Source organism: Amblyomma maculatum, chromosome 5, assembly GCF_055883805.1.
Source record: "Amblyomma maculatum isolate TAMU_Amacu chromosome 5, ASM5588380v1, whole genome shotgun sequence".
Taxonomy (NCBI): Eukaryota; Metazoa; Arthropoda; class Arachnida; order Ixodida; family Ixodidae; genus Amblyomma; species Amblyomma maculatum.
The window spans coordinates 126,287,937-126,301,009 of record NC_139348.1 but is presented as its reverse complement, the minus strand read 5'-3'; the positions used below and the strand labels follow the sequence as shown (position 1 = coordinate 126,301,009).

General features: G+C 46.3%; 1 protein-coding gene across 1 annotated transcript in view; it reads left to right on the top strand.

The window, feature by feature from the left end:
- The first annotated feature begins 4,912 nt into the window (after positions 1-4,912).
- LOC146189460 (D-beta-hydroxybutyrate dehydrogenase, mitochondrial-like) overlaps positions 4,913-13,073 on the top strand; it is a 45,992-nt gene continuing 37,831 nt past the window's right edge. Inside the window, exon 1 of the mRNA XM_084603268.1 lies at positions 4,913-5,374. Within this exon, the coding sequence (XP_084459394.1) occupies positions 5,170-5,374 (205 nt within the window). The 5' untranslated portion in view covers positions 4,913-5,169. The remainder of the gene's footprint in view (positions 5,375-13,073) is intronic.

Sequence of the window (13,073 nt, the reverse complement as noted above, 5' to 3'; positions counted from 1 at the left end):
TCTAAATATCCGCTCCTATATAGCCCTAGCTGAAATGACATGAATGTGCTTTCTGCAGAAGGTGTTTTCACGTCACGCAAACTGAAAAATTAAAAAAAAAAACGCTGCCTTCTTTTACACAAGCGACTCCAATCAACTCTCATCAAACGAGTACTCATTTTCATAAGAACAGTTTGCCAGTAGTTTGGTTCCTGGGTGTTGATCAGGAACGAAACTTTGCACTGTTTAAAAGGCAGGAAAAAATATAGGCTAATAGTGCAGAACGGACTAAACATTTATTTTCCATCCGAATCTACATTATGCAGCCTTCTTCAAGCCCTCTTCAATACACGATATGGTGCGCAGTACTAACGGAGTCCTGGTGGATGTTTGAAGGCCACGAAAATGTTTTAAAACAGCAAATGTGTTCTTGTTATGGCTTCTGTACTTAATATCGAAAATCAAATATATTTATATAACAGCTGCAATGCCGTCTATAAGCTCAATGGCATCCACATTGAGTGCCTCAAAAGTGGCGACGATTTCCTTGGCTTAATGCAGCTGCGAAGTCTCCAAAGAAAGAGCGGGGTAGGTGTCCTGCGCCAACACCATGAGTCAAAATTAGTGCCACTTTTATGAGTAAACTACCGTAGGGAAATTAAAGCAGTACACTTACCGGCAGAAATCTGGGCTGCTTCTTCAGAAGCAGTGGCAATATGAGTAAACACCAACCGAGAAGCAATCTGTGAACCAAAATTCTGTTATAGCACTGAGCAAGACTATGAACATGAAAAAGTTATACATAGACTTTTCTGTGTCTCCTTCCATTTTTTTTAGATGTGCTTCTATCTCGGAGACTGTTTCTTTGGAACACCGTCGACCCTTGGCCAGCTCCAAGCACCGTGCTCCGCAGAGATTTATAAATGCCAACAACTTTGATACCAAATTTATGCCGGTCATTGCGGTGAACTCCTTATGAAGTCTGAGTGAGAAAAATTTTCATTTAATTACTAGACTCAATATTTTTATCGATAATGTTAAATCATAAATAGAGACACAAAAGAAAGCAAAGTCTGTCTGGTTGGAAAATTTCCTTAAGGTACAGGTGAATAACCCCAACAAAGTTCTTTAATTGAAAAACACGACGTTTCGAAGCGGACTTGGGTTCTTCTTGGTGTGACTCTGGGAGAGGCGCATCTTGGTTTTTTAAGCCCCTGCACTGACCACCTCCGTGTCAATGGCCGCAAACCATAGATGTATGAAGAGGGAAGGGTCCCCAGAGAGCGATTAACGGTCCCCGTTGTTTGCTGAATATGCCACGAGTAAGGTAAAAGCCTCCTGCGCATATTAGTGTCATTATATTTTATAACCGTTCTATTTAAGTCGATTTTGTGATTGCATCTCTTGCAGTGTTCGGACACCGTACTGGCTGACTATGCATTCCGCTCTGTGTTATTTCATGCTCTCCTCGAAGTTTTTCGTCTCCCCTACATATGAACCCTGGCAGACCGAGCAGGGGTTTTGTTGACCATACTTTGAATATTTTCTTTAGGGTGGTGGTCCTTCGGGCGAGAGAGGAGGCGTTCGATACTGGTTGCCAGACCCTTCCCTCTTCACACATCCATGGTTTGCGAGCATTGGCGTTGAGGTCGACATCACAATGGCTTAAAATCCAAGCTGCGCCTTGATTAGAATCACACCATGAAAAAGGAGCCCAGTCGGACTCAAACCGTCGTGTTTTTCTGTTAAAATCTTAGATGGGGTTCTTCACCTGTACCCTAAATGAACACAATGTGCATTCATGCGAGAAAGAATTCGGAAAATAAATAAGTGTAGCATCCTGCTCACCATTTCTGCATTCGATAGAGCAGGGTACTTTTCGATAACTTCGGCTGTTGATGGCTACGTGTCTTTCATCCACTGCCTCTTGATGAACTGGTCTGTTTCATCAAATCGGATAGCTTCGCCTTATCAGGAGAGGGCCGCTTGGCCTCTTTTTTCATGAACTCCACGTGTCCATTAACGGCCAGTTCATCATGCAGAATTGCTGTGTCTGGTGGGAGATCTGTAGTCTGAAAACAAGCACCAAAATGAGGAGCTTCAGGGCTGAACAACCTGCATGTGCACAAAAAGTGCTAGCCTAGCATATATACTGTTTCTAACGTTTCTTTGAATTACGTTGCATCTTTTTTGCTACTAGACATACGCGACGAAGCTGTTTGCACTGCACTACTGGCCCAATCGCATTAGTCAGAACCACAGTGATTGTGCGAAACAATCCTAATCTCAGTTCTGTAGAATGGAATCTCAGAAACTAATCACCGCCTGGTAGTGGCCAATCCCCCTTGTGGATATTTTTATGAGGACAACAACAGCAACAACAACAAGAGGCGAAACAAGCAGTAGCAGCAGAAGAAGGAACTTGTTCTACAAATCCCAGTGTCAATCTACCACGTGCGTTATGACTTTTCTTTCTCTGTTTTACTTACTTCACCTTTTCGTTTCTTTTCCTCTACCCTCCAGTCATTTTCTTTTTAGACATGCAAGTATACAGCTAAAACTTTCTCTGCTGCCCAATTCTTGGCTGATCCCCCTGTGTGCGTATGTGCCATATGTTATTTGGTAAACAACAGCAAGAAGAAGCAAGCGGCCGCCGGTTCTGCGCGCCGCACCACCCGAGGCAGGGCCTCCGAGATCACCTCCACGCGCGTGCAGAGGTGATCTCGGAGGCCATGCATGGGGCCTATTAATTCCCGGCGCGAATGACCTTGGCTCGACAAGGCCGCTAAAGTTCTCGCTTTCAGAGAGACTGTAAAGATGTATCGATTCATTCTGCTGGACGAATACGGTAGATTGTTTTGTTTCGCTTTGTGCACTGCTCTATCACGCTTCATATTGGTGTTTCTGTGCCGTACCGCAATAATATATATATTTTTTATGCTCTTTTCTCATTTGCGCAGTCAGAGGTGAAAAAGTGGTGGGAAGGGCATCTGTTTGAACTGCGTAGTAGAATAAATAAAAGCATTTATTTACAATTAAAACAAAACGATGTGACGAAGTCTTCTGCTTCTGTCGGTGTCCTTATTTCAGGGTCCGCATGAATTTTGGTGCCTCCCGGGTCTGTCACACCATGCTGAATTAGGTCCTCAGGTCAAAAGTTGGACATAGAGGCCTCCCATCGCTGCATCGATCAATGCGTTCTCAGGAGTCCCGCTTTGGGGTCCTTGCACCCGCACATTACGTGGTATGCCGTGGGTCCATCGTCGCACAACAGGCATGCAGCGTTGTAGCTAGCGTTCGGTGAAAAATTTATTTAACAAATTTTGAATTGCGCGTGAGCTCGACCTTGGCCCTCAAGGAAGGGTGACTCGTGCGCGTTCGTGAACGACTGCGAGCTGGACTGAAAGAGGTCGCACTTAATAGCAGGGGAGGGAAAGCGCAGACTGGCTGTTCCTATTTATAGCGGAGCCACGCACCAACAAACGGCCCAGCGGTCTGACATTTCTGCGCCATTTGAAGAACGTAGCCTGCTTCATATCGCCTATCATCCACGCTCGCCGCTGACAGCGTAACGGCGCTTATCGGTCATGACCTTGACACTGCTAGCTCCACCGTCGTTATCAACGGATGCTGGTGTCGTTGATCTTGCACAACACTGCATATTGTGCTACAGCACGCTGCACAGTTCGCACGCGCCGCGGGACGTTAAGTAAGTTTATCAGCTTTTAGGCGGGAATGTGGGGCACATCTTTATAATTTCGAGTGCGATGGTGCCTTTGTAGACATTGCGCTTCTTTGTTAGACGAATCTGCATGGCATAAGTGACGTTACTTTAAAGGTAGGAATGAGATCCACGAAGAAGGATAGTTCGCCTTCAGGAAGACCTCGACGAAAGGATCTGTAACATTGTTGCCAAATTTCTACGCGTTGTCAACAGATGCGCGCTACCACCAGGAGACCTGCCTCTTTGAGGACGAGTGCACACACATGCAGTCGCCCCCGGGAACATCCGCGACGCTTGTCGCAGATACAAGACGTCGGGTGAGGTGTCATTTGATGGAGATCCCGGACGCGCTCTCTTTCTCTCTCTCTTTCTTTTCTTTATGGGGCACTTTAATATATGCCCTTGTGGCGAACACACCTTGCCTTTTCACGTATATGCACGAAGACTGTGAAGTAGGGATTGTCAGGATCGTCACTTTATGCTCCTGGGAGGAGCGGCCGACAGCCGTAGCGGCACCACACTCCCAAACCACTTCAGACTGCCCATCCATGGGTAAACCTGAATATTATATTACCGGCTGCCTACAAAGAGAGATATTTAACGGCACGCCATGCAACGATGCCGACAACATCGTGGCGCCCCATACAAGGAAAGTACTCTGTACATATCCTGAATAAAATAAAAGGGAGAAAAAACTACAAGCGTGCCACACAAGCGGTCGAAACTACAACGCAGGTGAAGCGACTTATTCTGTTTATTTACCTTTGTCTGAACACCACACTTTGTTAAATAAAGAAGAAAACGGGGCTAATGCCGCGTTAGCCATCTATCCTGCACTGCACCGCGGTCGGTCACTCTTCAATGCACTCACCGGAAAAGAAAGTAGCAGTGGTCATCGATGCAAGTTCCTTCGTTCCCGGCAACATTTAATGCTCTCTCTCGCTCTATGCCCTTCATGGCTCCCATCGCATCTATTTCACGAGCGACCTCCAGCAGGCGTAGTCGACTACCTTTCAGCCCCATCAGCATCGGTCGACAGTGGCCATCAGCTTGCGATGCGCGCGCCCATTTCCTCTCCCGCAACGCCGACGTAACGCTTACCTTCCCCCGTCGCTTTTCCTATCTCTTTCTCTCCCCCCTCTCTCTTTCTCCTTCGTCTCAACAACGACACATGCCTCGCCGAGCGGCCGAAAGTGACGGGGCTCCGCGGCAGACGTGGATAAGTTCAGTTTACGCAGCCGGTGCGAGCGACGGACGATAGCTGCTCCGACTCTCCGTGACCGGCGGCGAAGAGCCGGTCCTCGTGCACGTATAGAGAAGGAAAGAGTAAGGGCGGCCAAGCCATCTTGCCGGCGGCGGCGACTCTATAAGGCCCTTTTCTTCCGGGAGGAGCGACCGGTCGGTCTCTGGCGTTGTAAGGGGCCAGCGGGCAGTCGGACAAAGCGGCTTTGCGAACGGGACTCGCCATGCATCTGGGCCTACTCTACTCATCGGTGTTGGCCGCGCTGGCTGTGACCTCGTGGTTGATCGTACCCTTGCTCTGGACGCTGGCCCAAGTGCTCGGTGCACTATGGCTCCTCTCCTTGGTGGCTCGGTACATCACCGAAGAACTGCTAGCCCTCAGAGGAGCCCAGCATGTGGACTGTCGAGGGAAAGCCGTGCTCATTACCGGTAAGGAAGAGATCCTCATCTTTTTAAATAAGGCGCATTTAAAGAACGTAGTTAAGGATTACCATGTTCAGTCCGCTGCAGCAATTACAAGGAGCTGTGAAGTAAAGGTGACGGGAGAATGACAGGTTATGGAGTTGCAACGCCGGCGCATTGGCTCTGAGATGGGCTTCGACCACCCAGGTTTCTTCATCGCGCGTTGACATAGCGCAGCACATACTTGTGTTTGCATTTCGCTGCTAACGGAAACGCCGCAGCCCGGCAAGGATTCGATCCCTGGACTCTAGTTCGACAACCGAATTTCAAAGGCATGTCACGTTGGTTCGCGACTATAGTGCGATGCTCTGGGACGGCCTGGAAGATGAAAAAAAAGAAAAAAAAAAGGTTTCAAGGAAAAACTCACTCACTTCGCGGATTAAGGCTAAGATATGAAATAACTATTCTTACCGCTACTACCAATATGATTCGAGACAGAAGGTCATAGCCCGGGCGTTGATGTGGGACTGAGTACTTGGATTTTAGTTGGAATCATTTTGTAGTGGTAAAAACACGGACACAAAGAACACGAAACACAAGGGACACCCGATTTTTAGGATTTTAGGCCCGCCGCCCATTAGGTTGGACTAGCTTAGGTCACTCACACACCTGAGCATCAAACTGGAATTACATTTGCGTGCGCATGAGCGTACTGAAAACTTTTTGCCACCAAAAAGATGCCTCTTATGAAAAAAGTAGAGTAAGGACGAAATAAAAAAAGGTGTTCAGTTCCACCACTCGTTAACACAGGGTTATGCTACGATGCATAAGAAAGAAAGAAGGATATGCTTAATTATATGAGAATGTTGTTGGACATAACTGCCACACACGTTGTTGCTAAACACTGAATTTAATTGCTTGTGCTTAATAGTAGAGCTAAGGGGTAGTGTTGTTGAGTAGTGCGATGTTGTAGAGCCGAGTAGTAGTGCTGGCTGGTGATCTTAATTTCAACAAAATGATTCCGTATGATATAAAGTCTGGTTGTTGTCAATGCACAGCACTAGGCGGTCGCATAAGATCTCTCAACTATCGCTTTGCACTAACGCTTCTTAACGTATACAAAGCACTCAGCTAATTGCTGCGGAAGCTTGACAGTAGACACAACATAACTAAAAGGACGGAAAGGGTAGACACCGTATTAACAGCGAAACTCAATCTTGTAGAAAGTAATCGTCCTCATATCGCCCTTTATGTCTGCGTATATGTCCTTTCCTATACATAAACGGGGGTAATAGATACTATTTATGAAAAAAAAAGAAAAGCGTTTTGGTCTTATCCATGCATCTTCTAGATCATCCCACAGGAGCAACGCGTGCCTGCTGTTCAATGCTTTCATCCGATTCATACGCAAGTAACAACACGAGGAAAGCTGTCACTGAAAGTCAACTAACCAGGTCTTGTGCTAGCTTCATCGACTTCATCCTGGTGAACTTTTTAATCTCATCTGCCCAACTAATTTTCTGCCTCCCCCTGCTACGCTCTCCTTCCCTTGGAATCCAATAGTTACCCTTAGCGAGCATCATTTAGCATTTGTTTAACTGTATTTATTTTCTACATAGTGCCACGCGTTCCAGGTCACTGAGACCGATACGAGGACAAAGGACTAGCGCTGTTAGTCCTCAAAACGTCGGATAGCTAAGTGGTGGACAATTGGGGGACATTCGGGGCATGCATGGAAATTCCCGCTGCTGGAGGGGGCTTCATCTGGTAGGATTGGTGCAGTGCGCTGTCTGTGAGTCTAGACTTCCGCATGCGTGTCGCTTCTTTCCGACGACGCTCGATTGAGTCGGGCAATGTCTCGAGTGAGTTGTTCGTAATGTTCCTAAAATACCGGCAATAAACGGTCCTTAAGAATTCATTTTTTTTACGGTAAGGTAGTTATGAGGCTTGCTAATCAACCAGTCACGTGTAGTTACCGCTTTTAGTAACCTTAGCTGCTGCGCGATCAGCTGGCTGCGTTCGTGAGCGCAACTCGTAGCCAACTACTGGTGCCCATTCGCCGTCGGGTAGGAAGTGTACGGTCGTAGAACGATGTTAAATGCTTCGAAAACTGCAACGTTTTCAAGGAGTCTGTTTTTAAGACGAAATTCTTACTTGCCTCGTGGGTAGCGGGAGGAGGAAGTGGGAGCAAGAAATAATGCCAAGAATGCTACGTGATTTCGTGCCGACATTTTCACGCAACCGGTATCTGTGCAGCGTTCACAATGTGTCATACCATTTCACTTCCCACTGGCATTCATCTGCTAGGATCCGAAACGACATATATGCACCTTCATTTGTATGACGTTAATTGTGCTAACGACGTGCCACTCTTGGCCAAATTCTGTGCTAAACTGTCAGGAAAACCACTTCCAAACAGTGCTTTCGCACGTATTAAGAGATTTAAAGAGAATTTAATCCCGTCAAAATTTTTGATTGCCGCCCGAAGATTTGACCTTTTAAATACGGCTTGAAAGTTCCTTTTAGATATTTATAATTTCTTGCTTCTCTCCTTGCGCTTCAGAGCGCACAGTTTCGCACCTGTTTTACAACGCTGTCATTGGTCCCGCTCGAGCCCAGTGTGTTTTTCTTCCTTAGGAGATAATTCAAAACGGTATAGTTGCATGACGTCACTACCCCCGGGTTATTGGTGATCGTAAGCTCTAACGACACAAAGTTAAAATTATTTTTGAGGGAAGGAAAAACGTAGTAACTCTGCCGCTTCGCAATGAGACCCCCGCCGTGTCGCCAGGACAGTGATGAAGGAGGAAAGGTAAAACTGTTGAGGGAAAGAATAGCCGTAGCGGACGGACGCGAAATGATTTCGACCTCCGCGATGCGGTCACATTAGAGAGATTTAGCATACCGTGATCCGCGATCCGCCACCGTGACCCTCTACCGCTCGTGGGCGGGGCACACAAGCTTATTGGTTGCAATACGGCAGGTCTATGTGCTGACATCCAGTATGTGGCGCCATCTATCGGCATCAAAGTGATCTGGGCATGCGCAGTGAAACGTGCGGTGGCGGATAACGGTAGCGGATCGCGGATCACGGTGTGCTAAATCTCTCTATTACGTCGGTGCCTCCGTTTCCCCCACCACCGCAGTGTTTGTGGGCGAAAAAAAAAAAAAGAAAACGGAATAAACGTGTTTACAATCAATCTTACCCTTAAAATCGATAATCATGCCTAAATAGAGCACGCTTACACCATCTCGAACCCTTTCACAAAGCATAATATTCAGGCATTAGAAAGCATATACAGTGACTGCGAACAAAGGCTCAAATATTTCAACATCTTTATTTTTTCAGAAATAACAAACTTTTCATGTGCCCCGATTATCTAAGCCCAGTACAGCAATAACGCGTAATAAATGATAGGGACAAAGAGTCTCCTAATGTATCAAACAACATCAGTGGTATTGAGAGCATTGATTATTAAGAGTTGCCTGATTATTTTTGTTGGTTTTGGTTGTTGTGTACAAGCAGTCATGTACGTTGCAGTGTTTGTTTTGTTGGCGTGTGATTACTTTAGGCGATCGCTTACGGCTCTTTCGATTGAAAAGCCGTTGGAGTTGTAGGCACCGCGTGTCAGAAATGATCGGGGGCTGCGTAAAAAAAAAAGATGCCTGTCACTGTAATTTCCACTTCTAGTGATTCATGATTGATCGCTACGTGATAAGAGACGATAAGTTATTGAGATGATTAAAATATATAATTAAAATAATGGAAAACGGGGTTTCAAAGGTGTCGAAATGCTCAAAATGAAAAGCCGCGATGCTTGATAACGCTATGAAAATTTAGTGTGTAATTGAGCAATTAGTTAATTGAAATAATTTTAAAGATGAGAGCGCATTACAAGGTACGTGTCAAACTGCTCAGAAGGGAAAGGCACTGCTTGCGGATGCTATGTATCGGCGTATAAAAGAATAAAGATAAGAAAAGTTGAAATGTAAAAAGGTGAAAGAAAAAACATCGCCCGGGTGTGCGAAACGGTATTGCGTGATACCGTTAACGACGAAGCTTGAGTGCCCTTCTTTTTTTTTTCTTGCGTGCCTAGTTAGCTCGGCGCTTGCATAGAATGTCTATAAATATTGTTACGTATATGCCACTGAAGAGGACGGCGATGGACTACACAGTGATAGACGACGAAGCTGAAGAAACGGTTGGTGCTTGCCTAAACTAATTATACATCTCAAAATCTAATATCTCTGCACCCCAATTCTTGGCCGATCCCTCTGTGTGGGTATGTGCCATCAAATTAGAAGAGAACAACAACAATAATACCTACGTCTATCATCACTTGTTGTGGTTTCCCCTGTTGTGGTACTAGCCTTAATTCTGCCACGTATCATCTTGGTGGACGTGGAGGTGAATCAAGATCCTCATACGCGCCGATTAGCCCATTTACGCAGCCAAAAGCTGGATTTGTGAAGCGGCTGCCTCCTACCTGGGATCACAACCACGTCTCATATAGCCACGATGACCTCCGAAGAAGCCCCTACCACCGCGGGAACATCGCTTCAGCCAGTTGTCCTCACGAAAACTCGCCACCCTCCCATCTTTAATGGCGACGACAACCCAGACGTTGACGATGGTCTAGATCAGTATGAGCGCTGCAGCCGGAACAACCACTGGGACGCAATCATCATGCTCGCTAACATAATCTTTTATTTGGCGAGAACAGCTCGAACCTGGTTTCAAAACCACGAACAAGAGCTCGTTACCTGGGATATCTGCAAGCGAAAGCTTCAGGACTTGCTCGGGAAACCAAATGGACGGGCGCTGGCTGCAAAAACGGAAATTTCTTCTCGTTTTCAATCCCCCACGGAGTCCTACCTCGCCTACATTCAGGACGTGCTTGCGTTGTGTCGCAAGATCAACACCTCCATGCCGGAAAGTGACAAGGTAGGGCATATCCTCGATGGTATCGTGGATGATGCATTCCACATCCTATTCTGCATGGATTGCTCTACCGTCGACTCGGTGCTTCAAGTCTGCCGAAAATTCGAGCAGGCTAAACAACGACGTCTGGTACTATGCTTTGAGCGTCTTCCGGACACGGCGGCTACCTCATCCTGCGATGACCTGGCCCGTTTGCACCAGCCCTCCCATCCCACGACCATGAAACGGATCGTCCGCAGAGAATTCGAGGCCCTAACTCCTGCACCACTCCCGTCTCCCCTGACCGACACCGTGGCTATGATACAGGCCGTTGTCCGTCAGGAACTTGCAAACGTCGTCCTCTCCTCTAGCTTCATGCCGCCCCCGTCACCATCGCACCCTGTTCCTTTAGTGACTGTATACAACCCTCCCCACGTCGCTACCTTGATCACAATCTTGCATAGTGGCGCACCTCAAACGACAGGCGAATCTGCTTCATTTGCTGTCGAGCAGGCAACAGTTCGCGGTATTGTCGTATCCGTACCGTCCCCACCCCTCAATATATATGTGCCAACGCTATAGCGTGTTCGTTGCTTTCATCCGCCAGGTCTACCTCACCTGGAACATGTTACGTAAGTGGATAGTAATACAAGTTAAAAACAATGCTTGCTTAGAGGCGCCGGCCTCAGGTTAGGATACTGTGCGCCGGTACTTGCTAATTAGTAATCAACGCATTTACTTCGATGTTTACAAGCTGTTTAGCAAGGAGAGTGCACAAAGAGTTTTTTTTAGTCATATCTATGTTTGTGCTGTTCTCTGCGTATTCACTGAATCAGAACTTTGCCAAACAGTTATTCTTTCCTGCATTGACTTAACCTAGGTACAGCACTGATTAGACCGCTAGTTTTTTTTTTTTTTTTGTGTGTTTTCCTTTTCAACCTTAAGCAAGCCGTTTATGCGGAGATACACAGGTCAGTGGCTAGATACCGGCTGCCACAGCAGCTTTGTCTAGTCCGAGAGGCAAGAATGAGAGAACAGTCGCGTTCGGCGAACGATCGGAATGAGCTTGAAGCGTGGTATTGCGGATCAAGGGTATTTTGACGAATAAAGCTTGGAACGGGATAGTTCCTGTCATTAGAGAGTTTTAGCTTACCGTGATCCGCTACCGTGATCCGTGTTTGTTCTTTTGCGTTATATCTGTCTGTGTAAACTTGTGTGTGTATTTTCGCCATTTCAAAAACGCATGGGGTGGTCGATGCGGAGTAAGCTTACGCGGCGTGCGTGCGCCCTCGTTGGAAAAGTTGTTTCTGTTTTACATTCCACAATGAGTTTTTTCCCTTATTTCGATTAGGCACCTGACGATGAAAAATGCCGACATGAAATTTCAAAACAAGAGAGGGGTCACACGGATTTAAAAAACAGAACGACAGCTGGGATTTGTGCTAACGTCGATTGACCGTAATCTTTTTTTTTTGTTTTGTTTACCTTCATCATCACGCTTGCTTTCGTCGTCCGATGACCTTCTCGTTTAGAATTCGCGTCATTCAGCTCTGACGATTGCCTTAAACAAGGCTTTCCAATGAGGCACTGAAAAATACAGAAAGCGGCATCGATTATCGAAACCAGCACACTACATAAAAAAAAAAAAAGGCTTCCAGTTGCGTCGCCCTCGAGTTCCGCAGTTTTTTTTTCTTTCAGCTGTTACAATGCCGCTTTGGTGGGACGGCATGTCAAGGTCGAATAAAAATTAGCACCTCCCACTAGCTGATTGATCGATCCACTGATGGATAGATGGGCCAAGTTGTTGATTGATTACTCTTCCACTTGCCAAACCAACACTTGGGGCTTTCCTACACAATGCAGTGCAAGTCTCCGTGATAGTTGCTGAAACGTGGGACTTTAAGTACTCCGCCGTATGAGTAAACAGCAGTTTCTGGCGCTTTGTTAATATCGAAACCATCGATCTCGGCGGTCGATCATGTATTACCGAGAAGGATAGCATCGCGTTTACATGTGGACGTCTCCTCACTTCGTTTTACACTGAAGAGCAGCCACCGCTGTCAGTGATAAAACTGAAAAACTTGCGTCATCATCAAGATATGTTACAGCCACTCACTATCCCGGACCACTACATGACTGCTGATGCGCAACGCCTGTGGGCTTTACACAGCATATTTTGACTGCGTACAACACAATCGACATCGATAGTTCACTTCGTCAATAAGGCTCAGCGAAATTGATTAAACCAGTTCAATGCCCTCTGAGGTAATTATGCCAGGAGAGACCAGAATTTTTTTGTTCACTTTTTTCCCAGTGTTTCATTTTTACAGCAGAGATCGTATCGCTTTATGTTTCTGTTTTCTTAGCAAAATTCCAATACAATATATCCAAGCGATGAAGCTTTCCTACAGTATCTTCATTTGATTTCAGGGCATTTTAATGCACTATAGCAGCTGCTGCGCGTCTTGCGCACAAGTTCACGGTCGTTCTGGCGACAGAAAAAGAAATATATTTTTGGTGAAGCTCCGCTTAGACCTGTTAGTGTTGGGGTGCATGACGCGTTTTACTTCCCGCTTATTCCCAATTGAAATACAATGAGTGGACTTATCTCGAGGCCATTATCTCGAGCGTCCATCAAAGTAATTACAGTGGACGTAAGCTCTTTCTGCGGAAAGTAATGGGGCATAGATGCTGAGATGGCCCCAAAAAAGAAAAGAAAAAAAAAAAAGAGAAAGCTGTTCAGAGAATCGGCGTATAATGCGGAGGACGCAGAGCGTTGACCGCCTTTATCTCATCAGCCGCTGA